At 45.0% G+C, this 27,295-nt stretch overlaps 1 protein-coding gene across 1 annotated transcript; it reads right to left on the bottom strand.

Moving 5' to 3' along the window:
- Window positions 1-274: 274 nt before the first annotated feature.
- RAB39B (RAB39B, member RAS oncogene family) lies at window positions 275-26,834 on the bottom strand. Its single transcript, XM_083159351.1, has 2 exons — window positions 25,259-26,834; window positions 275-5,916 (listed from the first exon to the last, which is right to left on the bottom strand). The coding sequence occupies exons 1-2, from the start codon at window positions 25,471-25,473 to the stop codon at window positions 5,490-5,492; spliced, it is 642 nt and encodes a 213-aa protein (XP_083015477.1). The 5' UTR covers window positions 25,474-26,834; the 3' UTR covers window positions 275-5,489.
- Window positions 26,835-27,295: the final 461 nt, after the last annotated feature.

Genomic DNA, 27,295 nt, shown 5'->3' on the forward strand with positions numbered 1-27,295 from the left:
AGGTGCCAGACTTATTTTAGAACTTGCAGACTATTGTATGTCTATTTTATTTGTATACATCTCCCAGTTTATGTTATAGAATTGGCTGTTTTTGGTAATGTTTATATGCAGGGTTGCCTACCCTCCCGGAATGGCCGGGAGGGGCCCGGAAATCAAAGAGGGCAGCATTGAAGTCAGCAACTATATTTATATGTGTGTCCTTGCCAATGGCATCCAGCTCTGTTGTGCTGTGCATTCATCCTTTCCCTTTGTTCAATATAAGAATAAACACAGAGACCTTTTACAAGTTTTATCATTTCACATATTAACAGTTGGTTCTAGATACAAGCATGTTTTTGTCATTCACATACAGCTAGATAGCATATGTTCACATTTACAGTGCAAAACAGAAAGCAAGGAAGTCTACACTTTATATCCTGGAGATTCTGAGGAATGCACAACCAACATGCAGATTTTGTACATGTGAGAATGTAAACTCTTCTTTATAGTCTTTCCTAGGAATTAGTACACCCATACTTAGCATGTTCCTAGAGGAAAAACTGGCAGTCATTTCAAATGAAAATCCTTTCATTTTAACCATTAGTATTAAATGTATATTTTGATAAGGGACAATAAGTTATATTTATAAATCAAGTTCTCAGAATAAAGTAGCCAAATGTAACACTTAAATAGATCATATAAACAGGATTATATTCTATGGGGCACATTTATAAAAGTCAGTCCATTATAATAAGGTACCGTAACCGAATTCAGTGTTTCTGGTGCACGTTTTAGAATAATAAATCTGGTTGCTTTGTGATATAGCTCATCTTCCTGTACACTTTTCTTTTTGTTATTCAACAAATATCCCTCCTGAATCTTTAATCTCTGGTAAATGTGTCATTGCTCTGTGAAACTATTCCCTTCATGATATAAAGATTAATGCTGTACACATATCCATTCCTCCCTACTTCTTTATCTTCAAAAGAGGGATACTTGAGCGTTGGAGCCACGTCCACACCGAAAAGGGTGTGTGTCATATGCAAATGAGGCCACCACCAAGCCACGTCCCATTTTATGCCATGTGACACTGAATAGTTCCTTCAGGCTGGGGGAACTCCCAACTGCAACCCCCCCCCCCCCCCCTTGGGGGCTCACACAACTGATTGATAAAACTTGTAAATGAGAAAAAACTTGTGTATGATAAATGGTTTTCCAGCCAATCAGCTCCCAATTGTCAGTTTGCAAACACATGACTGTAAGGAGCTGTTTGGCTGGAACACCAATTATCATACACAACACATTTTATCATTCACATGTTTTATCACTTGTTGATTAATGAGCTCTTTCATTGAGTCTTGTTCTTTGCCACAAAGGTGTAATGTAGGCACGTTATGTATAAATGCACTTCCCTGACTGAGACTTTATGCACCACAGACCTTTCCATACTTTTTTTGAGATCTTCTTAGCCGATGACAGGAATGTACCACTGCTTCATCTATTAACACTTTTTTTTTTAATTTTTATTAATTCTATTGAGAAAAGGAAGTGTATTGTGTAGGAAGTCACATTATGCTGCAGTGTTAAATTTTTTTGTATTTTTAAAACCAGGATTGTCGCTTTTGGCTGTAGGGCTGCACACAGTCCGACATGGTGACATTATGGCCCATGTAACTATAGCCCAGTGTCGGACCCGGAGGCTGAATGCCACAATTAAATGTCTTTTCACTGGCACTCCAACATACTGTATGAGGGGACAGAATTCAAAGATGCCTTTAAAAACGATTTAAAATTTAAACATTAAGATGAACATTCAATGCTCGATGTAAAACCAGGGTGTTCAGATGCACTCAGCATTGTATATTATGGCAACTGCATGTAGATCTTCTGCAAGCATCTATAGGGTAAGAAGGACGATTATCGGTGTCCCTGGTAGCAATGTGCCAGCCGCTGCAGAGCAGGACATCTCCCAGTAACTGGAAACATTACTATTGATGATAATTAAGACTGAATTCAAACAGGATGGATGTGATCATGGACAAGGAGTAAATTGTTTCTTTGAACAATAAATGCCAATTCAATCTAGCACCATGACATGACCAGTTATTGGTGAACTGTGGAGATATATATATATATATACAATAAGTTCAGGCTACTCTGAAATGGAGTTGTTTTATCTCCTCCATATTGGTCCTATATGTCATCATTCCATACTTCCTTGTCTTTTCTACCTCACTTGTTGGAGGTGAGGCATGAAGAGAATGGATGAGCAAACTAGAAGATGCAAATGGTGGCTTCAAGTAAGTAGGGCAATCACATTGTGTAACCCCTGCATAGTGCAGCAGGGGCTTGGTGCTGTCAGGTCATTACAGATCCTACGCGGTGCTTACTACAGTAGACGGGGCGGCGTTGCCATCGGAGTCATGTCTCTACCCACCTTGTTATAGGTAAGTGCTCCCCACACGAGTGGCCTGCTATCTTGGGAGTCCATGTCTCCCAAACATTCTGTGAGAATAGAGAACTATAACACACACAGGTGCTTCTCCTGCCCCTGTAGTACATTCACTGCTTGTACATCGTTACTTCACACAGGGCTCATTCTCTGAGGAAAGTGTCAACATCAGTATTAATGCTGGATGGAACATGGAGGCAAGACAATAGGACAGGCATCCATGTACCATCCACCATTCACCACTAGCGCTGACATCTGCATTTTCCTCAGGTGAGTGAATGAGCGCTGCTCAGGCATTTTTTTTTCCAGATCATAAGGCAGAAGAAAAATGAAATAATAATCACCTGATAATCAATTTAACAGCAATTAGTGGACATGAGCTATAAAAAGTAAGCTTAGAGGGCTTTAACCAGATTTAAAGAATGTAAGTGATGTACTTCCTGTGAGCAGTAGAGACTGGCTTCCAGCTACCTGCCAACCACACAAAGGCAAATACGTCTGAGCCCTCCTGGTGCCTGTGCTAACTGGACCCCTCTGCATGCTGGCTGCACACCTAACCACAACTTAAGTTGTTCCCCTAAATACACAGCCTGGGGCTATTCCCCACAAGCACAGGATACTGGATCATTTATAACTGTATGCAGAGAAACTTTTTAATCTAGCCCCTCAAAACTCAGCTTCTACAAGGTTCAAGCCCCTGTCATGGTTTTATGTGGCTAGAGCTGCACACAGGATTTTGATGGAGCTCATTGTGACATTTCTGCAAGTAGTTAGAGCAGGGCTGGGCAACTCCGGCCCTCCAGATGTTGATGAACTACACATCCCAGGATGCTTTGCATTAGTTTTGCTATGTGCCATGCTGAAACTGATGCAAGGCATGCTGGGATGTGTAGTTCATCAACATCTGGAGGGCCGGTGTTGCCCAGCCCTGAGTTAGAGTATACAGTAGCTTGGTTAACATGCAAAAGTCAAAATTCTTATGAAACTATCCTGCCATTAGCCAAGTCTCTACTTGCATGTCTCTCCTCTGCTGGGTTTCCTCAGGATTCTTTGGGGCCTGTAACAGAGGCTTGGAGATGACCACTTGCACAGGCCAATCATGGTCATTTCCCCAATGCATTTAGCAACTCCTGGCATGTTGGCATGCAACCACTCATTAGATTCATAGGGCTTGATTCAGAGGTGGACACAAACAATAAATGCTGGTTTGCACAATTCAGTAATTACTTGCTACTGCGCTTGTGTAAAATACCCTGGAAACTGCTACAGAGCATGTGTTACCCTGAGCACAAATACACTATTGCGTACAGGAGAGCTGGTGTCGAAACCGGAGTAGCAATGGGCTTTATTGGGTGGTTTCTGGTAGGTGGCCTGAAGAGAATGCATAAACATACGTCTTGTGGGCATATTTTGGGAGTGTTGCGTGCGGGTCACTGAAAACAGCCCACAGTCGGAGGCGCAGAGCAGCTTCCACAGAGGCCATGCTCAGGAGCTCATCTGCCATAGGTTAGGATGCAAGTGTTAATGGTGGACTCGATGGTACATCAATGATGCACTGTCTGGAATCTCCGGTGGTACTGCTGCATACAGGGATAGAAAATGGATATCTCAGTGCTTGCACATTCCAGAGTACACTAATGCCCAAGTAAAAAACAAATAGCACAGGATCACACCTGATAACCTGGCAAAGGTGCCTACACAGCAGTGCCCCTTTTTGAATCAGGCCCAGAATGGTTGGCCAGTATAAAGCCCATAGGAGAAAAATTGAGATTTGGCTAATGGTTCGCAGCCTTACGATACAACTGAATACTAAAACTGCAATAGAGATTATTCATCTGAAGTAGTTTATACCCAGATACATGTAGACTTTATTTCTTTATTTTACTGTTGTGACATTTCATTACACTACCTTATGACATGTTTTTAAATTATATTTTTAAAACTAAGGAATACCTGGTACCAAGGCAAAATGGTATTGTATGCTAACAAAATGTGAGACTAGGCAAGAAAATAAACATAACGCTTCTTCGGTTTCATATTACCTTACATTAACCTGCATCTCGGCTGTATTGCCTCAGGGTAAAATGGGAAATTAATTTTGACCTATTGCTTATTTAATTGATTCCTCCTCTGGAATAGTGCAACGTATTATCATATTTGGTCTGATTACATATTTTAGTCTAGAATATAAGAACTATTTACCACACAAATAATTAAAATTGAACTTAGATTGGCAATTGACATATGCAATAGAAATTAGTCATCCAGCTGTCAATGTATCATCTTTTTATAGCAGTATAACCACTTAGATATTCCATAATCACCTATAAGTATCTACATTTTGAGTAAACACCGCCCGTGTGTACACATAAAGTGACCATCGCCTCCATACAAAGCAGCCATTATGTCACCCTGTGCCAATATTTAGGCCGCTAGTGACATCAATGAATCATGAGACAAACAGTCCCCAAGGCTCAGCAATGTCTCTAATGACTTGGTAAACTGAATTCTAACAAATATTGATTCAGTCCATAAAATAGCTGCCCCCACTTCGTTTAAGCGTCAGGCACACGTTAAGGCCATTGCATTAGTTATTATCACAGCAATTAGACAGTTTATAATTAGAAGCTAGAACATAATCTTCACTGTCTTTTTTTTTTTTTTCTTTCAAAGTACAGTAAACAAAAGGGTTGTTTCTCCTAGAACTATATATATCATGACCATTACACTGTGGTATTAACTCACTGCATATAACTACCAACATTAAACTACACAGAACTTATCAAATGAATTAGGATGTATCTGAACTCTGGTGTCATTGACTTATGGATCCCAGCTCCTACACACACAGACATGCACACTTGCCGGAGATGTAAGAACTTCCATTAGATTGAGATGTGTTTTCTGATTTTACAAACTATTTTTACTTCCGTTGTCCGACCTCCCTTCACACCATGGTAATCAGAGCAAATTCACGGTACCCTTTACTTACTTTTGTGTACGACTGTGTAAGATTAGTAGAGTTCACAAAGGAGGCCATACTATTAGTTTGTACTGCTTAGCAAAGACACCGCCTGTCTGATTTGATGACCTCCTCAGAAGAATGCACTACGTTTGGGACAAAGCCACTTTTTACCCCCTCCCAGCCTTCTTGGATATTTATCTCCCCCTTTCTAACAAGCTCATATATATCGCGAGTCAGATCAGTGAATGCTTTCTCTACATTGATGGCATCCCGGGCTGAGGTTTCAATATATCTCATGCCATAAGCAGTAGCCAGTTTCTCAGCCTCGTGTCTTGTCACTTGCCGTTGTGTGTCCAGGTCACATTTGTGACCCACCAGAACAAAAACAATGTGATAGGGTTGAACGTGGGCCTTTGCTTCTTCTAACCATTCGTGGACATTCTGGAAGGAGCGACGGTTGGAGATATCAAACAGCAGGAGCCCTCCAACAGAGTTTCTGTAGTAGGCACGTGTGATAGACCTGAAATGAGACAGAACATGTATTTAAAGAAAAGTGAAATGCAAGAAAGTGAAAGAACAATTAACACCTTTTGGTGGGAGATCAAGCAAATTTGGATAGATTAAAAGGGCCCAATTCAGACCTTCTTGCTGGGCTGCGAGTGCTTATAGCCCAGGTAACACTTAAACTCCACCCCCCATCGAGCTGCCTCCCCCGCCCACGAATACGTTTTGCAGCCGTGCACACAGGGGAAAAATCACTCACCACCAAAAGACTTTCCCCCTGCTGGCAGCGCTGCGTAAGTCTAGACTTAGCGCTGCAAATGCCATGGGGAGGAGGCCGCTGCAGACATCAGCAACCCTGCCAACGGCCAGGGAACACCTGCAATTTATGGGACACTCCCAGAAAACACCAAAGTTTCACTCCCAAACACGCGGGGCCTGTCAATCACCTTGCATACAGCCAGCAAAGGCTAACCTTCGCATGAACCGTATGCCGGGGGACCCAGCACATGTGCATTGTGGACTGTGCGCATGAGAAATCTTTCAATTATCAGATGGGCTGCAAATTCGCTGCTGTCGGAATGGGTCTGAATCGGACCCAAAGTGCAGAGCGGTAATGGCAACAAATTAGCTTCTCATTTTACCGGATGTGTTTGATCCCTTTATTTCTCTCCACAATTTATGATAAATCCTTACATTTATAATCAGTTTTCCTGTCTCACATTTGAAACACATTGCAGTGACTGCTCTGTGCACTATAACTACATAAAGTGAAAGAATAATGTTAAGTTGAAGAAAGTAAGTTTATACCACCTTTCCCAGATCCTTTATATAACTGTATGCTTTTACAGTACTAGCTAACGTGCTAGGTTAAGGCTCGTTTTGATCCTCTTGCAGGTGGCAGCAACCTTTGCAAGAGTTTGATGAAGGAAATTAAATATGGCTGCACTCCACGCCAATCCACATATGAAGAAAGGGCTGTTTATTTTTATGCCTTAATTTCAAGTGTGTCACACCTTTTGTCAAGTATCCTTCCATTAACAAAAGGTGTGACACACACTTGAAACGTTGGCATAAGAATAAACAGCCTTTTCTTCTTATGAGAATTGCCATAGAGTGCAACAGCCCTTTCCTGCTCTATGGGCCTAATTCTGGTTCACCATGTAACGCCGCCCCACAGGCGTGCGAATGTCCGCCCCCCACTGCCTAGCGAATATCCCTGCGACACTGCAAATGGATGTTTTGCATAAACATCCATTCGCAGGATTGCATGCGGGGACGAAATCATTCATCATCAATGGTTGCCGAACAGTCTCGGCTGACTTTGATATGTGGCGTCCTGGTCTGAGAACTTGGTGGGCGACTGACATCACACAGTGTCAGCAGCCTTCCCCTGGCAAGCAGGTCCCTGTCTGCGTTTGCATGGGGATGCCCAGTGTTTTCTTGGGTGCACGCAGCATTTTCGTGGGTACACCCAGGAATTGCAGGCCATTCGCATGCGCCTCCATCACGCCCCACATGTGCGAGCGTCATGGAGACGATGCAAGTCTCCGAAGGCCCCACACCAGCCTTGCACATGTGCATAACCTACAGCTGTTGAGTGGGGGGAAAAAACCCCAACATCTTACTGTGGGTAGCAGCTGCATGCTGAGAGCAGCACTGATAGGATGTATTGGCATCAGCTACTCAGTGCTTTTGGGGGTGGAGCTTATTACTGTATGCTGATTGGAGTGGACAGTGGAAAGGAAGTTTTCTGCCTGCACTCAACATAGCCAGGCACAGACAGTGCTCAGTGCTGCTCACCACATGCTGGGTAGTGGGACACCCTAACCTCCACCCTCTCTGCACATTCCACTAAACCCCGCCCACCATGGCCCACGAAGCAGCACCCATCGTGCCCTAACTGTACCCTTTCTTCATGTAGATACTGGGCACAGCATTCAGCCCCTTGTTAAAACAGAAATAACACATCAATAATTCTATGCTTTTGTTAAACTCTGTTTTCTCAAATATTGTTATTTATTGCTGCAGGTGGCGTTAGCACTAAGCAGCAGGTGTTTGTTAGAAGCAGCAACCATTTTGGCAACCATGACTTGCATAAAAATATTATAAAATGGCTGAAGATACAGAACAGTGCTGTAAAAGTGATTTCTTAAAGAGAATTGTTTTTGGTTTTAGAAGCTTAAGAATGTGATGTTGACAGTATAATGGAGCAAGGACAGACAGCTAGTCTCCACAAAACGTATCAATAATATGGGAACAGGGCCACACATGCGTAGACCCCAAGGCCACTGAATCTTTGCCTAGTAACAAGGAAGTTGGGTGTTGGGTTAATTATGACATCATGATTGAAAGCAGAGCTTGCCAATAAGACTCAATGCTTATGAGTAATTAATTAATTAATGTGATTAAGGTTTAAATATCAGAGTTAGAGAAGGAAGAGGAAGGCAGTTGAGGAAGAACAAGCAAGCTGTTAGCCACCGCCGTCCCGGACTTTCTCCTGCGGTTAGCAGGTCCGGGACGGACGGCAAGCGCAGTGTGGAGAGGAGGTGTCGGGGACGTTGCCAAGCAACGCCCCGAACTTCCGCCCTCACTCTCCCTGCTGCTGGGCGTTGCTCAGCAACATCCCCAAACTTACGCCCGGCAAGCGTTCCCCAGTGCGACTGAAGTCAGCAGCCGCCGGGAGCGGGAGATTTGAGTAAATAGCCGGCGTCTGCTGGGCACAGATGCCGGTTATAGCTACTTGGACCCTGCCTCGCATTTTCAGTGGTGTTCCTGAACTCCCTTGCTGTTGTCTCAGAGATTCTGTTCCTGCTGCAGCTAAGTTCTTGTTACGAGTTCCATTCCTGCTATCTTCCTGTCTCCTGATTATCCAGTTACCATCTTGGGTATCTGCACTGTGGGGCTTGTCCCTAGCAGTGGAGGGTAGTTCAGTAGAGGTTGTTTTATATTTGGTACCATCATCTGAGCATTGTTGCTACTATTTTACGGTTTATTCCATCTTCAGTGCATTGTTGCTATTGGTTATTATCTCATACCACCCTTTGTTGCCTTTTGTATTTTTATATTCCACCACTGTGCATTGTTGCATATTGTTTTGCCTTAGGGGTCATAGGCCTGCACATTCCGGGGTTAGTTAGATATCCTTTTGCTACTGGTCTGTCTCCACGAATACGTTGTTCCCTCCTAAGACCTGACTGTAACCGAATCTGGGCGGACCTAATTTGCCCTTACAGTCGGGACGGTTAAAGGTGAAGACTCCAGGTTGGGGCAACAGAGTCAGGGATCAGGTCTGCTGACCTCCTACAGAGTCCTAACATTATAACCAGTCATATAACTACATCACAGAAATTGGTCGTAGTATTTATACCCTTTTTTGTTTTGTCATGGATTCCCAGACGGGGCTGCCAGCCCAGGTTTTTGCTGACCAATTCCACCTTCTGACTCACAAATTACAAGATCTCACTTTGAGGGTTGAATCACAAGAAGAGATTAAGAGAGTTGTACCCGCCATGTCAGCTCAGGTTAGGGAACCTAAGATGAACCTTCCTGACCTGTTCACAGGGACAGGAATCAGTTTTTTTACTTTAAAGAGAGTTGTAAACTGTATTTTCAAGTACGTCTGATCTCTTCGGGATCTGAAACCCAGAAGGTAGGTTTAATAATTTCCCTCCTCCAGGGGGATCCACAAACATGGGCTTTTGGTCTCAAGGCAGACAGCCCAGCCCTTCCTTCTTCAAAGCAATGGACATTCTATACGATGACCCAGATAAGGCAGCCTCAGCTGAGGCCCACCTCCGGTCCCGTCGTATGGTAGAGGTCTATTGGTCAGAGTTTCGGCGTTATGCCAATGACTCTGGCTGGAACGACCCAGCATTGCGTTCCCAATTTCGGCTGGGGTTAGCCGACCAAATTAAGGACTGTCTGGTCCAGTACCCGGCTCCTTGGATGATCTCATGCAGCTGGTTATTTGCATTGATCGCCAACTTCGTGAGAGACGCGCTGAGCGAAGTCCATTTCTGGCTCCATTCCCCAGTGCCTCTGAGGACCCACCTTGGGGAGCCTATGCAGCTTGGGTCGACCCGCTTGTCTTCTCAGGAGAAGGCACGCTGGTGAGCCCAGGGACTCTGCCTCTATTGTAGGACCAGAGGGCATCTGCTGAATGCTTGCCCAGAGCGTCAGGGAGACGCCAAGGCCTGAGGATGCGGGGAGACATCCTGTCAGGCCTATCAGCAATATCTCCCTATAACTCCCTATTACTTCCCGTTTGTATTTTTTTGGGGGGTACATAAGTGGGAGGGTTAGGCATTTGTTGACAGCGGGGCTGCGGGGAATTTAATTGACTCTCTCTTAGTTAGAGATCACGGGATCCCTCTCATTCCCATTACCCCAGAGATTTCTGTCCATGGTCTGGATGGTAACCGTCTGCCATCAGGGGCTATTACACATCGTACGGTTCCTCTGAATGTGCATGTTGGGGTAACTCATATTGAGAAACTGTCTTTCTTTGTCTTTCATTGTCCCATAGCTCCTGTAGTCTTTGGACTACTCTGGCTTAAGTTACATATTTCGAGCTTTGATTGGCAAACGGGGGAGTTACTCTGCTGGGGGAAACAGTGTGCCACAAACTGTTTAGTTCTCCCTGTTCGCATGACTACCCCATTAGTCCCACGGTTACCCCAACCATATGCTGCCTTTACCGATGTTTTTTCTACAAAAAGAGGCCGATACCCTGCCTCCTCATCGGCCTTATGACTGTGCCATTAACCTTCTCCCCAATGCCAAATTGCCCAAGGGTCGATTGTGTTCCCTATCTCTGCCTGAAGAAAAGGCCATGGAGGAATACATTGAGGAGAACCTCAAGAAAGGGTTAATTAAGCCCTCTAAATCTCCCGTCGGAGCCGGTTTCTTTTTTTGTAGGAAAGAAAGACGGTTCCTTGCGTCCGTGTATAGATTACAGACAATTGAATCTTGTCACCATAAAGAACATCAGTATTATTCGATCAATTCCGCAAGGCTTCTATTTATTCTAAAGTAGATCTCAGAGGTGCCTATAATCTGATTCGTATAAAGGCAGGAGATAAGTGGAAGACAGCATTTAACACTCTTACAGAACATTACGAGTATCTTGTTATGCCCTTTGTGTTGGCTAATGCACCTGCTGTCTTCCAGGACCTGATTAATGATGTGTTAAGGGACTTTTTGGGAGATTTTGTTGTAGTATATCTTGACGATATTCTTATTTTTTCATCTTCTTTGGAACAGCACCGTCTTCACGTTTGTGCTGTCCTTCAAAAGTTGAGGGAGAATAATCTTTATGCTAAGTTAGAGAAATGTGAATTTGAGGTAGAGAGGATTTCCTTTTTAGGGTATATCATCTCTTCTAAGGGTTTCCTAATGGACCCAGTGAAAGTCCAAGCCATAAAAGACTGGGTACAGCCTTCCAACCTCAAATCCACACAGAGATTTTTAGGCTTTGCCAACTACTATAGAAGGTTCATTCCTTAATTTTTGGACATCGTGGCGGATCCTTCCTTCTGGCCTGATTCCGCTATTGAGGCATTTAAGAAGTTGAAATCTGCTTTTGTGTCTGCCATGATCTTGAGGCATCCCAATCCGGATCTCCCCTTTGTTCTGGAGGTGGATGCCTCAGAGATTGACATCGGAGCCATTCTCTCTCAGATAGATGAGCTTGATGGTCTCCTGCATCCCTGTGCCTTCTTTTCCAGAAAGTTCTCCTCGGATGAATGCAATTATGATGTGGGTAATCGGGAACTCCTGGCCATCAAGTCTGCCCTTGAAAAATGGAGACATTGGCTGGAGGGAGCTACTTTCAGGTCACCAAATACACAGATCATAAAAATCTGGCGTACCTCCAGTCAGATAAGAGGGTTAATGCTTGACAAGCCAGGTGGACATTGTTTTTTGCCCACTTCAACTTTATCATTACCTACAGGCCGGGTTCAAAGAATATCCTTGCTGATGCCCTCTCTAGAAGTTTTGCTGCAGTCCAGGATCCTCACATTCAGCAGGAACCCATCATTCCACCCTCATGTATCATTGTTGGTCTTACACAAAATCTTTTAGATCAGGTTCTTCTTGCTCAGTCTACAGCACCCAAGTCCAGTCCAGAGGGTAGACTTTTTATTCCTTTGGAATTTCGTAAAAAATTTTTTTCTGAATTTAATCATTGCAAGTCTGCGGGACATCCTGGGGTGGAGAAGACATTTTCTTTTCTGTCCAGAGCTGTCTGGTGGCCTTCTATGAAAAAGGACGTCAAGGTCTTTGTATAATCCTGCGATGTATGTGCCAGAAATAAATCCCCTCGCAGCTACCCCATTGGTCAGCTGGTTCCTTTGTCTGTTCCATGGGAGACCATGGTCACATATCTCCATGGACTTTATCACCAATTTACCACAGTCCTCAGGTCACGACACCATCTGGGTAGTAGTGGATAGGTTTAGCAAGATGGCACATTTTGTTGCATTGGCTGGTCTGCCTTCTGCCCAAAAGTTGGCTTCTTTATTCTTGTCTCGCTTGCATGGACTGCCTTCCGACATTGTCTCTGATAGAGGCGTCCAGATTGTAGCCAAGTTCTGGAGATTGGTCTGCTTGGCTTTACAGATTACTCTTAGCCCTTCTTCTGCGTATCATCCTCAGTCTAATGGGCAGACAGAACGAGTAACTCAAACGTTAGAGCAGTATCTGCGATGTTATGTGTCCAAATCTCAACGTGATTGGGTGGAGAATTTACCCTTTGCGGAGTTCGCTTATAGCATGCTGCCACCAAGATGTCTCCTTTCTTTTGTAATTTTGGTTTCCATCCTCGGGCAAATTCTTTTTATCCTGTTCCTGCCAAAACAGGTAATTCCAGGTGGGTAGCGAGTAGGAGAAGTACCTGGACCATGGTCCATAGGGCCCTCCTCTCTGCGACCACGGCCGCAAGGCGCTTTTCCGACCGTCACCGGAAACCATGTACGTGGGAGACTGGGTATGGTTATCCCCTAAGAACATCAAAGGCCTCGCAGAAATTAGGGCCCCGGTTCATTGGACCTTACAGAATAATAAAGAAAGTCAACCCGGTTGCCTTCAAACTTCTTCTTCCAGTCTTTAAAGATCAATACCACTTTTCATTGTTCTTTATTCAAGCCTGCTCTTCAGCCAATGGGTCGCAGACCAGCCCCAGTCATACATCGAGGTGTCAAAGAATTCATTGTCGACAGTATTTTGACTCCAAGATTGTCCGCAGACAGTTATTTTTCCATGTCCATTGGAAGGGTTATGGGCCTGAAGAAAGGTCCTGGGTATTGGAGAAAGATCTCCATGCTCCCTCCTTAAAGATTTTTTTTTAGACAATTTTCACGGAAGCCAGGGGCCCAAGGTCGGTGGACCTCTCCTCAAGGGGGTGGGGGTACTGTTAGCCGCCACTGTCCCAGACTTTCTCCTGCTTCTAGCAGGTCCGGGACGGGCGGCATGCGCAGTGCAGAGAGGAGGTGTCGGGGACACCCAGCAGCAGGGAGAGTGAGGGCCCGAACTTCTGCCGGCGAGCGTTCCCCAATGCGGCTGACGTCAGCAGCCGCCGGGGGCGGGAGATTTGAATAAATAGCCGGCGTCTGCTGGGCACTGATGCCGGTTATAGCTACTTGGACCCTGCCTCGCATTTCCAGTGGTGTCCCTGGTTCCTGAACTCCCTTGCTGTTGTCTCAGAGATTCTGTTCCTGCTGCAGCTAAGTTCTTATTACGAGTTCCATTCCTGCTATCTTCCTGTCTTCTGATTATCCAGTTACCATCTTGGGTATCTGCACTGTGGGGCTTGTCCCTAGCAGTGCAGGGTAGTTCAGTAGAGGTTGTTGTATATTTGGTACCATCGGCTGAGCATTGTTGCTACTATTTTACAGATTATTCCATCTTCAGTGCATTGTTGCTATTGGTTATTATCTCATACCACCCTTTGAGCATTGTTGCCTTTTGTATTTTTATATTCCACCACTGTGCATTGTTGCATATTGTTTTGCCTTAGGGGTCATAGGCCTGCACATTCCGGGGTTAGTTAGATATCCTTTTGCTACTGGTCTGTCTCCACAAATATGTTGTTCCCTCCTAATACCTGACTGTAACATAGTCTGGGCGGACCTAATTTGCCCTTACAGCCGGGACGGTTAAAGGTGAAGCCTAGCTCTGTATGTATTCCTGGACTCCAGGTTGGGACAACAGAGTCAGGGAGCAGGTCTACTGACCTCCTACAGAGTCCTAACACAAGCACAGGGGGCTGGAGGTAACTATGAAGGAGGTTTAATGGCTGATCACTGTCCTTGAAAGGTTTCCATTTTGATTTGATTCAGAATTACTAGCTAATCAATTTCATGTTTCTTGTGTTAGTCTGCATTTGCAAATACCTGTAATGAAGCTATTTTTCAAGTAAAGCATTGTCATACATTTTATAACAAGGTTGTATTGGTGTGCAATCATTTCAGCATTGCCATTAAATTTAAAGGTTATAAAGTAAATATATATAAGTTTGGGTTATCAGTCATATCTAGGCGTTATCACCCTGCAGTAGCCTAACCCTGACAGCCTGGAGGCAGATGGAAAATCGGTACTCTTTACCTAGAACGGCGCCCGCGATTGGAATCGCGGGCGTCGGGGGTAAAAAATCGCGGTCATCGCGGGTAAATTGCGGGTACATAAAAATTGGGTGCCTGCGATGACCGCGATTTTCCCATAGGGAACAATGTTAAAAAGGCTGATCGACCGCGATTTTAATGTAAAATGCCTCAAAGCCCGCGATTTGGACATAGGAATCAATGTTAAATGGGCTACAGAGCCCAAATAGGCACAATTAACCCTTAAATGTCCCCCCAATTTTTTAACGCCACCCCACGATCCACGTCAACCCGAAGCGTGGCGAGCGCAGCGAGCCCGCGAGGGGCGGCGGTACGCGTCCTCTGACCTTTTCATGCCCTACTATCCACGTCGGCGTGGAGTTGAGAATAGAATAGTGTGGCGAGCGCAGCGAGCCACCGAGGCCCGAAGCGTGGCGAGCGCAGCGAGCCCCGCGAGGGGACGCGGATACCTTCACAGGTAATCGCGTCCCTTCGCGGACTTCACAGGTGTCCGCGTCGCCACGGACACCTGTGAAGCCCGCGAGGGGACGCGTATAACTGTGAAGGTATCCGCGTCCCCTCGCGGGGCTCGCTGCGCTCGCCACGCTTCGGGCCTCGGTGGCTCGCTGCGCTCGCCACACTATTCTATTCTCAACTCCACGCCGACGTGGATAGTAGGGCATGAAAAGGTCGGAGGACGCGTACCGCCGCCCCTCGCTGGCTCGCTGCGCTCGCCACGCTTCGGGTTGGCGTGGATCGTGGGGTGGCGTTAAAAATTTGGGGGGACATTTAAGGGTTAATTGTGCCTATTTGGGCTCTGTAGCCCATTTAACATTGATTACTATGTCCAAATCGCGGCCATTGAAGCATTGAATGTAAAATCGCGGTCACCACTAAATTTAACATTGACCCCTATGGGAAATCGCGGTGATCGCGGGCATCGCGTCGCGGCCGTTAATGTACTGCCCGCGATGCCCGCGATGGGCGCCCTTCTAGGTAAAGAGTACCGGAAAATCTTTCCCGGCTGTCAGGTATATGCTGCTGCTATGAATCTGCCACTGGGGACAGGTGGAGTGCTCTAGCAGGGAGCCCCTGTCCATGTGCTCACCATGCACTCGCAGGGACCCCTCCTTCCCTGGCTATCTCTAGCTCGGCGTCTCTTCCCTTCTAGGCAGGCATGGAGATGGGTGACCATGATGGTCTGGGATTGCACTGATGAGAATAGCGATACTTTCAGACAGACATTATCCATAGCGGTAGGCTGAGTATGGTTACTGTCAGATCCGTTTATTATATGACATTCCTGCTAAGATATACTGTACAATATGTATCAACATTTAATAGTGACACCTTTAATGACATTTATATTAAAATAAGCACGCCCTTACAGTCCATGCATTTAGATACTCTTCAGAACACTGACAGCATCGCATAGTAATACATTGTTCATGTCTCACTGGGCATAGAACTGTTATTGCTCTTTCTGTCTGGCATCAGGAATACTCTAATAATACTCTAATAATACTCTACTACTAATAATAGCATGTAAATGGGTATATGGATCTCCCATTATACTTGCACACACAGATAGGCATCTGTATACATTTATAGTGTCCCATGTGTGGCTCTATAACCTACATACAGTAAGAGCCCCACAGTCTCACCTATTGACGTGTGTAGAACTGCTAATGTTCCCACTAATGTAAGCATCGTCTCTACATTGACGTCTCACCTCCTCATAGGCCTTTGCATCAGGTCCATAGACTCATGTGCGATTTGTGTTCAGGGGTGCCAGATACTTCCAGAAGGAGAAGCAGTTTGGCGACGGATGTTTCATCAGGCTGAGCAGACCAATCCTAGAGCAGATGCCCAGGTAGAACCTAACAGAGGTGCTATAGGCCGTATCTGTGCTGCTAACCCGGTGCTAGAAGAGTCTGTGACTGAGTAGGTGATTGCTTGTATGCCTATTGCAGCAGTAGATGTAGCAGTAGGAAACAAGGTTATTCCCCCCCCCCCAACCCGCTGTGATACTCACACCTCCTTTGAACAATGAAAACCCTTTTTCAGCAATTATCTCATGGTACGTAGTATTTGTATAGTAGAGTACCCAGTATAGAATGTTCCCTTTCATTTGGTGTAGCTCACATCTAGAGACCTATATCTCAGTTATTTTTAACCCCTTATGTGGTGGTGGGGGGTGCCTTTAGCGTATAATGCATTATGCTGATTCCTGGGCACAGGGAGGTGGCCAGGAATCAGCGCTAATGCTGCGGATCGGTGCTTGTGATAACCCCCAGGTTTTTTTTTTTTATTAACCTGCTACTGAAGGGGGGTTAATGACTGTAATGTCTGTATTGTTCTTATTATAACAATCTCATTTCTTTCATGCTTACATATACGTGTCTGAGATACAGAACACCTTAGAGCACAGGCTGACCAGCGCTAATATTACTGTAAGTATAGAATCAGCTATTAAGTGCCTATTCATGTGGGAGGAGAGGGAGGACTGACAAACCAGTCAGCAATGGGCCTGATTCAGAGTTCTATGCTAGGCCAATGTTTTTGCAAGTGAGTGATTATCGGCAGGCTGCAATTGCACTGCACATGTGTAAAGGTGCCGTTGAAAGTCCTCTTGCAAGGAGAATTTCACTGTAGATTGATTGTCAGGAAGAGACTGTTTATGGGAGGTAATGGGGAGTGGCGGCAAAAACACTGTCACACGCAGCCGCGGTGGTACGCGGCGGGCATACTACTCACCCGTCCGCGCCCGCCGTCGGCTAGCGTGTAGTGGTCTCCAGGTCAGCGGCAGCAGGCAGCGGCAGTCTGGTGGGCAGCAGGCAGCGTGGGACGCTGGCAAGTGTAGCGGTGTGTGCTGTAGGGGCGCCGGGAGGCCGGCGCCGCCATCTTGGGTAAGGGCAAATAGCAGATTGGCTCATGTCTGAGGTTTCCGCCCATACTGACCTGACAGCCAATGGCAGCCGCCCTCTAGGGATATAGGGGATCTGCCTAGGCCTGTTCAGTGTCAGTACAAAGAGTCTCCAGAGGCGTTCACAGCTCCCAGCTGACTCCGGCTCTCTGACTCACCTCTCCTGACTTGGTACCTTGCTTCCAGTGCTCTGTGGTTGATCCAGGTTCTGCTTAACCCCATCGCTGCCAGTTCTCTCCACAGTCTGGTTCCTGCCTGCATCCCTGAGCTCCCTGGCCTCGCTCTTCAAGTCTTCTGCTTCCAAGCAAATTCTTCATTTCTTCAGTCATCATCCATCTTCTTTCAGTCTTCAAGGATCCTTCATACCATCAAGTACATTCTCTTTCCGGATCCTCTCATTCTTCAAGACCCTAGCCTGCCGTCCTCAGTGCCTTGAACTTTCATTATTTAAATGAACTTTTCTTCTTTCAAAGTGCCGTGCTGGCTCAATTATTATTTACCACTAACTGCCACTTAAAGAAAGTATTCAAGTGTGTATTGTTCCATTTATGAATTCTATTATTAAACCTGCACGATTTAATCCTTCCTCCTCTGGTCCGTCTCCGGTTGCTACACACCACACGACTTCATCCAGCCCTTCAGTTGTGACAAACACAGGCATGTCATGGGTTGGCTTACATTCTAGTCAGTAATCTTTAGGACGAAAGAGGCTGACACCCCAGACAGCAATGTGTAGGAGTAGAAGGGAGGATGATCAATCAGTATTTGTATAGGATTACCTAGATCAGCTGCTCAGTGGACACGCCAGTGGGTACACTGGCAAATGTGTCCCCCCAGCTGCCCTGCCTCCAGGAGACGGGATCAGTGTGCCTGTATCTGGGTGCTTGGTGTCAGCACAAGCCAGTGACATCAGGAAACACAAGAGAATAATGCAGTGTGGGTGATGGTGTCAATGGGTTAAGCAGTGGGGGCAGCATGGGTTAGGAGGGGATTACTCAGGCATCTGTACTCCACCAATAGGAGCTAATTTTCATGTTCTTATGTTACATTGCAAAAGAAAACATTCTTCTTTATTATTCTGCATATCCCTATCAAGTATGTCACCATTGATATAATTTGGAGATTGGGATCAAAGCTTAATGTTATTTCTACTATCTGATTAGATCTACCATGACTTTTTAAAGGAAGAACTCATGACCAATTGGTAGCAGTGTCTCCCCTATCGCAAGAGAATGGTCAATTGTTTTCCCTCTACCACTTCCAAATGGTAAGTGTTACATAAAGAGGTGTGCGGTGGAGTGATCTGAAAGTGAGTTAACCTGCCCACTGAGATAAGGAAAAAAAACACTTCTTCTGAAGCCCAGTCCATTCGGTTATCTTGGACTCATTGAAGTATGACAAAATGCTGCAGTATCCTGATACATTGCCTTGAGAAGGGAATCCAAATAATACACATAGGACCCATTCAGCCAGGAAAGTAGTAGCACAAAGAACTGCATAGGAGGATCACCTCGTATTATACACTTGCTGTGTTTCTAATGGATACTTATGTTTTATAGGAATAAGAGGACCGCACCACCTGGAGAAAAAGCTCTGCGCACAACAGCTAAAAGATCCAGGAAGGGAAACACCAAGTGGCGGCAACTGTCGTTATCTCAGTCACACATGTGATTTTAGCCCCCATTTCTGGGTTTGGAGGTGTCAGGTCATCGTCCAACATGCCCCTTCCAGACATGCCTGGTGTTTCCAAGATCCTGGATGGCACATCTGCATGTGAGTTTGGAGATGAAATATAAATAGATATCAATTGTAAAATAGACTGGCAATCTGCAAAACATAACCATAAACAAACAGGCAGCAGGAATCGAAGACTGAGAAAGGCTAATATTTAAGTCTTACATACCCCCATTGCCCCATTAGCAAGAACACAATTATTGCAATTGGATTCTAAGTTAGGAGTGGAACTATAGCAAAGCTAATATACCGTGTTTCCCCGATAATAAGACACTGTCTTATTTTTTTTTCTTGAACAAAAAACACCATAGGGCTTATTTTCGGGGTAGGGCTTATTTTAATGAACATTGACAGTAAATGTCAAAAAACATGCCCCCAGTCCTCCTTAATAAACATGCCCCCAGTCCTCCTTAATAAAAATGCCCCCAGTCCTCCTTGATACAGGTAAACATACCCCAGTACTACTTAATAAACATACCCCCAGTCCTCCATTATACCGGTAAACATGCCCCCAGTCCTCCTTACGGTAATAAACATGTTCCCAGTCCTCCGTGATAAAGGTAAACATACCCCAGTACTCCTTCAAGTCACAATGATGTCCGGCTCTTCTTTGCTGTGCCACAGCTCCGTGCTGCAGCCGCGTGATGTGTACGGTGACGTCACGCGCTGCACCGCAATGCATCCCTGGGACCGGGAATCGAAGCGGCTTCAGAATAAGCCTGTGCTTTACCTACACAGCGGAGGTGAGGGGGGTTAGGGGTGGTGAGTGGGGGATCAGGGGGGTTTAGCAGGGGTAGAATCTATTGTCTGAACGCCAGATAATGAAATTTTACTAGGGCTTATTTTCGGGGTAGGGCTTATTTTGGACCAGTGTCCAAAATCAAGGGTAGGGCTTATATTCGGGGTAGGTCTTATTATCGGGGAAACACGGTATACCGGTAGTAAATCAGCTAGAAAGTACCCAGCGCCAACTAGCATAGTGTCTTCATGAAATATCAACACGTCAGTATACATTCCAATCAACACTGGGAAAAGTTGTGACTACTTTGTTACTGCCTCTGTCAGCATCCAGACCTATGTCTCCTCCAGCAGCATCTCCTGTTTTCCAACTACATTTACCAGTGCCAATCCAAATCTTTATCGCAGCTTCCTGAACCAGTGCAAAGTTCACATTCTAGGAAACTTCCCTATTGCCAAGACATGCATAGCATACAAAGTTTCTCTCTTGACTAGTCAAGCATTAAATTAGGTCTCACAATTTTGGGAAATATCTGATTCTCCCCTGCCCAATTATGCTGATTTCGTGTCTACATTCTGAAGATTTTTTGTTGAAACTGAAGGTTTTTCCATCGGCCTCTGTTGAGATTATGCGATTACAGCAGGGTAGCACAATGGTCAGGCAGTATGTTGTGCAATTTGGGACCCTCACCTCACTGTTGCAATGAAATGAAGATGCCTCAATGGCCGCCTTTTTTAGAGGTCTTTCAGAGAAATTGAATGATGAGCTGTCTTCCCGATTATTTGGAGAAGTAGAATTAAGTCTAGTAAACCAAGCAGTGGAATGGAGCAAGGCAGATCGACCAAAATTCCGTCCTATATCTCGGCCCAGTACCCCTCTTTCCGACAATGAACCTATAGACCAGGCATGTCCAACCTGCGGCCCTCCAGATGTTGTGAAACTACACATCCCAGCATGCCTTGCAATAGTTTAGCATTCCCTAATAGCAATACTATGGCAAGGCATGCTGGGATGTATAGTTTCACAACATCTGGAGGGCCGCAGGTTGGACATGCCTGCTATAGACATTAGCCGGTCCTGTCTCTCACCAGAGGAACGTCAGAAATATCACCAATCCAACCTCTGTCTATATTGCAGGGAGTCAGGACATTTGGTAAAAGCTTGTCCTTTTGATGGGAGTCAAATTCCTGAAGCAGTAATTGTGCATCAAACTTCCCCTTAGACACTGCAAGTAACGGTCTTACATTCTGAGACTTTATTCTTGATAATTATTCCCAGAGCTTTTCACCCATTGGGCAGTATTCAATGAGAATACTGGCGACGTGCAGCGAATCCTGTTTAGGATTCGCTGCACATTCGTCACTGCCCGCCACGTTCCGGAGCCTCACCGGCTCCAGTATTCAACGAGTCAGGGGCTCGCTGCCCCTGACCAGCGAATTTGAGCTCCTGCGGCGGACGCTGCAGGGAGCCTGAGGACGGTGGCAGGCAGGGAGATGGAAGTCTCCCTGCCTGCCCCAGAACGTTTGTGGGGGGGAGGTGGGCTCCCCGGGTGCCAGGCAGCACAGGCTGCCCCCGGGGGTGCCAGCAGGGGACCGGGTATATTCACTACACCCGATCATGCATATGTAATGATCGGGTGAAGTGAATATATGAATATCTAATGAGCGGCTCGGCTCCCGGCCCCCTGCTGGCTGGTCTGTGTAACAATTTTTTTTTTTTTTTAAATTAAATATATATTCATGTGCTTACAGCACATGAATAAAAATAGCATGCCCCTCCTCAGAATAAAATTCCTGATTTTTTGACACCAAATGTAAAAAACAAAACACTTTATTTTAAAAGTTCACATTCCACTTCACCATAAAAAGATAGCGATTGCTACTCGTGAATCATGGCGAAAAAAACCTTGAAATGTATTCACCATCTGGTCATTGAATAGGGTGATTCACCGTTTTAGTCAAAAATTCGCCTTACAGCACAAAATCGCCATAAAAACATGGCGAATCAGCCTCATTGAATACCGCCCATTATCTCTTAAATCTCTAGAGGTGAATCAACTTCCTCAATAGCAAGAAATTGCAGATGCATTTACCAAATCAGGTGCTACTGTAACATTCTGCCACCCTATAAGGAGTGTGATTGTTCCATCGATCTTGTGCCAGAAAAGATGCCAATTAGGGAACAGACTTACCCCCTTTCAGTGCCAGAAAAAGGGGCAATGTCTGATCAAATACAATTTAGAGAAGGGTTTCATCCATCCTTCTTTGTCTACAGACGGTGCTTGTTTTTTGTTTGTGAAGAAGAAAGATGGTAGTCTCAGCCTTGTATAGTTTATAGAGGCTTAAACAAAACAATAGTCAAGAACTGATATCTACTACCCTAGATTACAGAACTCTTCCACCTTGTGGAGGGAGCATTAGTTTTCTCCGATTTAGATTTAAGAGGGACTATAATCGGGATATGTAAGGAAGATTAGTGGTAGACAACGTTCAGAATCTTATAGAATGTGAGGTATGTGAAAGCAACTACTAGTATTGAAAGTGTTGCAAAGGTGAAAAAATATTAGTAAAATGCTTGAGTAAATAGGTACGTGTTTAGTCTATTTTTAAAGGATTCTACAGTGGGGGCTTCTCGCACTGTGGGAGGAAGAGAAAGTTGAAAGCTCGACCCCCAGATGAATTCAGGGAAACTCTGGGTACTGTTAGTAGTCCTCCTTCAATGGATCAAAGTAATCAAGTAGGACATTAAGGAATAAGAAGCTGCTGCAGGTACCTTGGGCCCTGGTCATGTAGGGCCTTGAAAAGTGAGTAAGCCAACATGAGCCCCCTGAGCTTGTCTGGCTGGGCACTTCAGCGCATAACTACTTACACACATCGATTCATATTTTATACCACTTTTTTTGTATGTTTTTTTTTTTTTATGATTTTTTTCCACTATAACTCTCTTAGATGGCACACTTCGTCCCTTTAACTGGTCTTACTTCTTCGACCTCGGCTCAATTATTCATCTCACACATCTTCAAGTTACACAGTCTTCCTGGATAAATAATTTCAGATGGAGGAGTACAATTTGTAGCAAAATTCTGAAAAGATCACTGTTCTACCATGCAGATCAAACTAAAGATCTTTTCCGCCTACCATTCTCAAACGAATGGTCATCTTGAATGAGTAAATCAAGACTTGGAAACATTCCTTCGCTTTTCTATTTCATCATACCATGACAAATCAATTGATCTTCTTTCTTGGGCAGAGTTTGCGCACAATAACTCCTTCCATTATTCTTCCAATGCTACCCCACTACTCCATCCTCACATACCAGAATTCCAATCAGTACCAGTGATAGAGACTTCAGCGGTACAAGAATCTTTATGGAAGTTTTCTGAAATTTGGAGATTAGTACACTCTTTCTTATAGAAATCCACAGTCCACTTAAAGCCCCTTGGCAATCAGAAAATAAGGGTTGTACTTCACCTAAATATAAGTTACCTAAAAATCAAAGACTCCGAGTACCCAGCATGAAATTTGCTCCCTGACCTTATCCTATAACTAAAGTGGTCAATCCCTTAGCCCATCTCCATATGCCTAACATGATCTCCATATTTCTCCATTATCTCCTCAAGTACAAACGCAAGCAAGGAGTAGAAGTTAAGATGATTTTGGACTTATTGATTGGACCTGCAACTGATGTTCATGTTTCCTGATTGATCAGAATATTTAATCTTAAGTATTCTTAAAAGATCCAGGGTCCACAACCAAAAGGGAGGAGGGGGCAGTCCAGCTGAGGGCCATTGTGGCAGATGATCCAAAGCACAAGAGCAAGTCCAGTTCTACGTAGCTCAAAACACAGTAAATTAAAGTTTGAGTGGCCTAGTCAATGTCCTGAATTGGAACCAATTGGGATCCTGTGGACGGCCTTTAAAAGGCTGTTCATGCTAAAAGAGCAATTCAGCGATGTGAAAGATGGATCTCCACTTATGGTTTCAATTTTTGCTGCTAAAGGTCGTAAGACCAATTATTAATGCATCTGAATACACAGCGTTTGAGGGAATAAATGCTTAACACTTTTACTTCACCAAATCTATGCTCTGCAAGTAATCAGAATATTGGGAGTTATATTACCATGTTGACTGCAACATGGGAACACAGTATTAGAGCAATGATACAGATCACAGACCCTCTCTACAACAGCCATGTCAAATTAGTGGCTTGTCTGGGATTCCTCAGGGAATCACAGTATCTCTTCGTGGCTGGTCTTTCACGGGTAGGAAGGATCCAGAAATCTTTGGCCCAAACTCTATGACAGGCTGTTTATATCCTCCTCCGGGTAACTGTCGCGCTGTGGGTAGTTGCTGCATCCAATGCGGGGCAGTACCAGCAGAAGAGTAGGTAGAAGACGGGCTTAAGTCAGTTGTGACTGTGATGCCAGACTGGAAGGAGAGTGGTGTTGGCCTGGCACAGCTGTTGAGATGGAGTGAAACTCTGGACTGGTGATGGACAGGTAAGGCTCTGCCAGTGTCTCTTTGTGTGATGAATTTAGGCAGACCCGGGTCTGCTGGCATAATCTGGGTGCTAGATGTCCTGGCATAAGGGGGAGGGCACTGGTGTTACATAAGAATGGGGCTATGGCTTGTAAGAGGCATGAGGAGATATTTCATGAAATGAGTAGGTTCTGGCATATAGTGGTGCATGAGGGGGCTTCTGTTTGCTAATTGAATAGCTTAAAATATGGCAACCAAGATGGATGTAAAACTACTGAGGTTTTGGCGACTTGCTAGTCATTGCCCCTGTTCAGGAATCCAGCCCTAGAACTTTTCATGTTCCCGAACATGGCCCTAGAGAAGACTTTTGGCATGGTTGCTCTACAAATAGCAGGTGCCTAATAATTTATTTCCACTTCAGAATCCAAGATTCCCATTAATACTTATCATATTCCTATATTATTATTAAGGAATTCTTTTAAGACAACTTAGGTTTTGGCCTCGTATGGGAACAAGGCAGGGTAGACAGCTTAGCCCTTGTTCAGTCACCTTACCATGTTTGTGTGGGTGTGTGTGTATAAAACGCTCATAGTTTAACTTTCCATTTTATATAAATAGATTTTACTTTTATACAGTTGGGCTGCTGAGATTGAGTCATGGGGCTCTGTAATATGGAAGGCAAGAGGCTGAATCAAAAGCACACAGTAAGGGAAATCTAATTTGTTGGTATATAAGAACATTATTAGAATGTAAGAAACAGATACAGTAGTTAAACAAAATACTATATATATATATATATATATATATATATATATGAAGATTTTTCACCACAAAGTAGTACAAAGAGCATGTACACATTGAAGAGGTAAGACCCCTCCTTACCTGAACCTCTCCTGTCCAGCAGTGTCCCAGATCTGCAACTTTATTCGCTTGCCTGGTTCAATTTCCACCAATCGTGAAAAGAAATCCACTCCCACTGTCGGGTCAGACACTTGGGCAAAGCGGCCTTCTGTGAATCTCCGGATCAGACACGATTTCCCCACTGTGGAGTCCCCGATCACGATGAGACGGAACTGGTACAACCAGATTGCTTCCATTATTCAGGATGAAAGTAAAGCAGCACTTATGGCGCTATAGAGCCTCCTAAGTTACCAACGTGATCCTTTCTTGTAGAATCCACTGGCTTCTAGTTCTATTCCAAGAGATCTCTCTTTATTGCTTCTTAAAGTGCCACAATTGTCAACTAGTAATAGTTAATGAAAGTTAATTCTACAGCCCACTGCATACTACATACACAGGAGTAGGGTATTTATATAGCTTTTTCTTGTAGTAATTACTCAACTTATGACTCTCTTTAGACCCAGCACAGTGCAAATGTAATCCAAATGTCTCTGGCTTTCAGGAAAGACCTCTCATCAGCAGTGCAATAAAAATATGTCAACTGTTTCCTTTTATGTATCTACTTCCTGCGATTAAATAGTAATGGATAGAAAAGAGAGAGTCACTGTTCCATGGGAAAGGTGCCACTGCTACTTATTAATGTCCCAAAAGCTTTCCTAAGGTATAACTGGCTCAGATTGTTGCTCCAAAATAGCATGCTGAGTGCAGTAGCAGTGGTGACCTGCAGGGGGCGATGTGCATTATACAGGATGATCTGGCAGGTAGAGGGGAGTAGGGGCTGACACTAGGTTGTGGGTGTGCTGGGTGCACTGGGAACAGCCATGTGCAGAATTAGGAAGGGAGGTCTCTGCTTCCTGATCACAGGCAGGGGAAGAAGGGAGAGTGGGGGTGTTATCCTGAGGTCAGGCAGACTCCATTTTGCAGCAGCTGCTTATTCTATGTGTATATAATGGGATGTGCTGGCCTTGCATATGGACAGCCTAGTGCGATCAGCAGGGACTGTGCCGCTAGGCTGGTATATATGCTGCACAGACAAAGGCAGGCAGGATTGCACAATGCAGGGCCCTGTGCAAGAGGCTGCTGTACTGGTCACTGCAAGGCCAGGCCGGGTCTCTCCTCCAGACAATGCAAGGCCTGGCCCACACACCCCATGCACAATGCAGACACCCTGCCTAGCCCTAGATCCAGGTGCAGGGCTAGACGAGGCACCTACCTCCTCTCTACACTGGGTAATACAGCGCAGGATGCTCCATTAGCCCCCGTTGTGCAGCCTCGGCCGGGTCTGGTGGATGCTCAGCATTACGTGGGATAAACAGCCCCTTCCTTTCTCTGTGCAGGAGGACGGCCAGTCAGTGTCGGTGCACTCAGCCACAATAGGGCGCCTGCAGGATGTACAGAACCCGGGAGACAATGGGGTGCAGTAACGGGAAGGCCTCGGCTGCTGTAAGATGGAGATGTGCTGCTGCTGGGCTTACACCGAGCTGATGATGAAATGGCAGCAACATCAGCACCAAACACTCTGACTCATCATTGGCATCAGCAGCCGGCCGTAATCACCAGCCTACTAGGGCCAGGCCAACCCCTACCGTATTCATCAGAGGAGCAGCGCACACTCCGTGCTGACGTCACCTTCCCATCAATTGCTCCAGCTTCCCTACCCCCCACGCGGTTTATTATACAAGCAGACTATTGGCCATTGACCCAGTTGTTATTTTCTTCATACTGTACATAGAAAATAAAATGACCAGATGCACAGTATTATATATAGAAACCATTTTTCTTTCGAGTAAATCATTGTCATTTTGGTGGAGATATATCAAACTCTCTAGGGAAGACAAGCAGAGACGTTTCCCATAGCAACCAATCTTTTAAATCACAGCTAGAAGATGCTATGAGCAAACTCAAAAACTGACCTCATTACAAAGTTTATGTCTCACCCATGCTGATCAATACTTCCTCTTTCATGCTTTGTAATTAAGTTAGGAGCAAACATCGCAGCTTACCATGCTGAACTGAGTG

Source organism: Crinia signifera, chromosome 9, assembly GCF_055691185.1.
Source record: "Crinia signifera chromosome 9, ASM5569118v1, whole genome shotgun sequence".
NCBI lineage: Eukaryota > Metazoa > Chordata > Amphibia > Anura > Myobatrachidae > Crinia > Crinia signifera.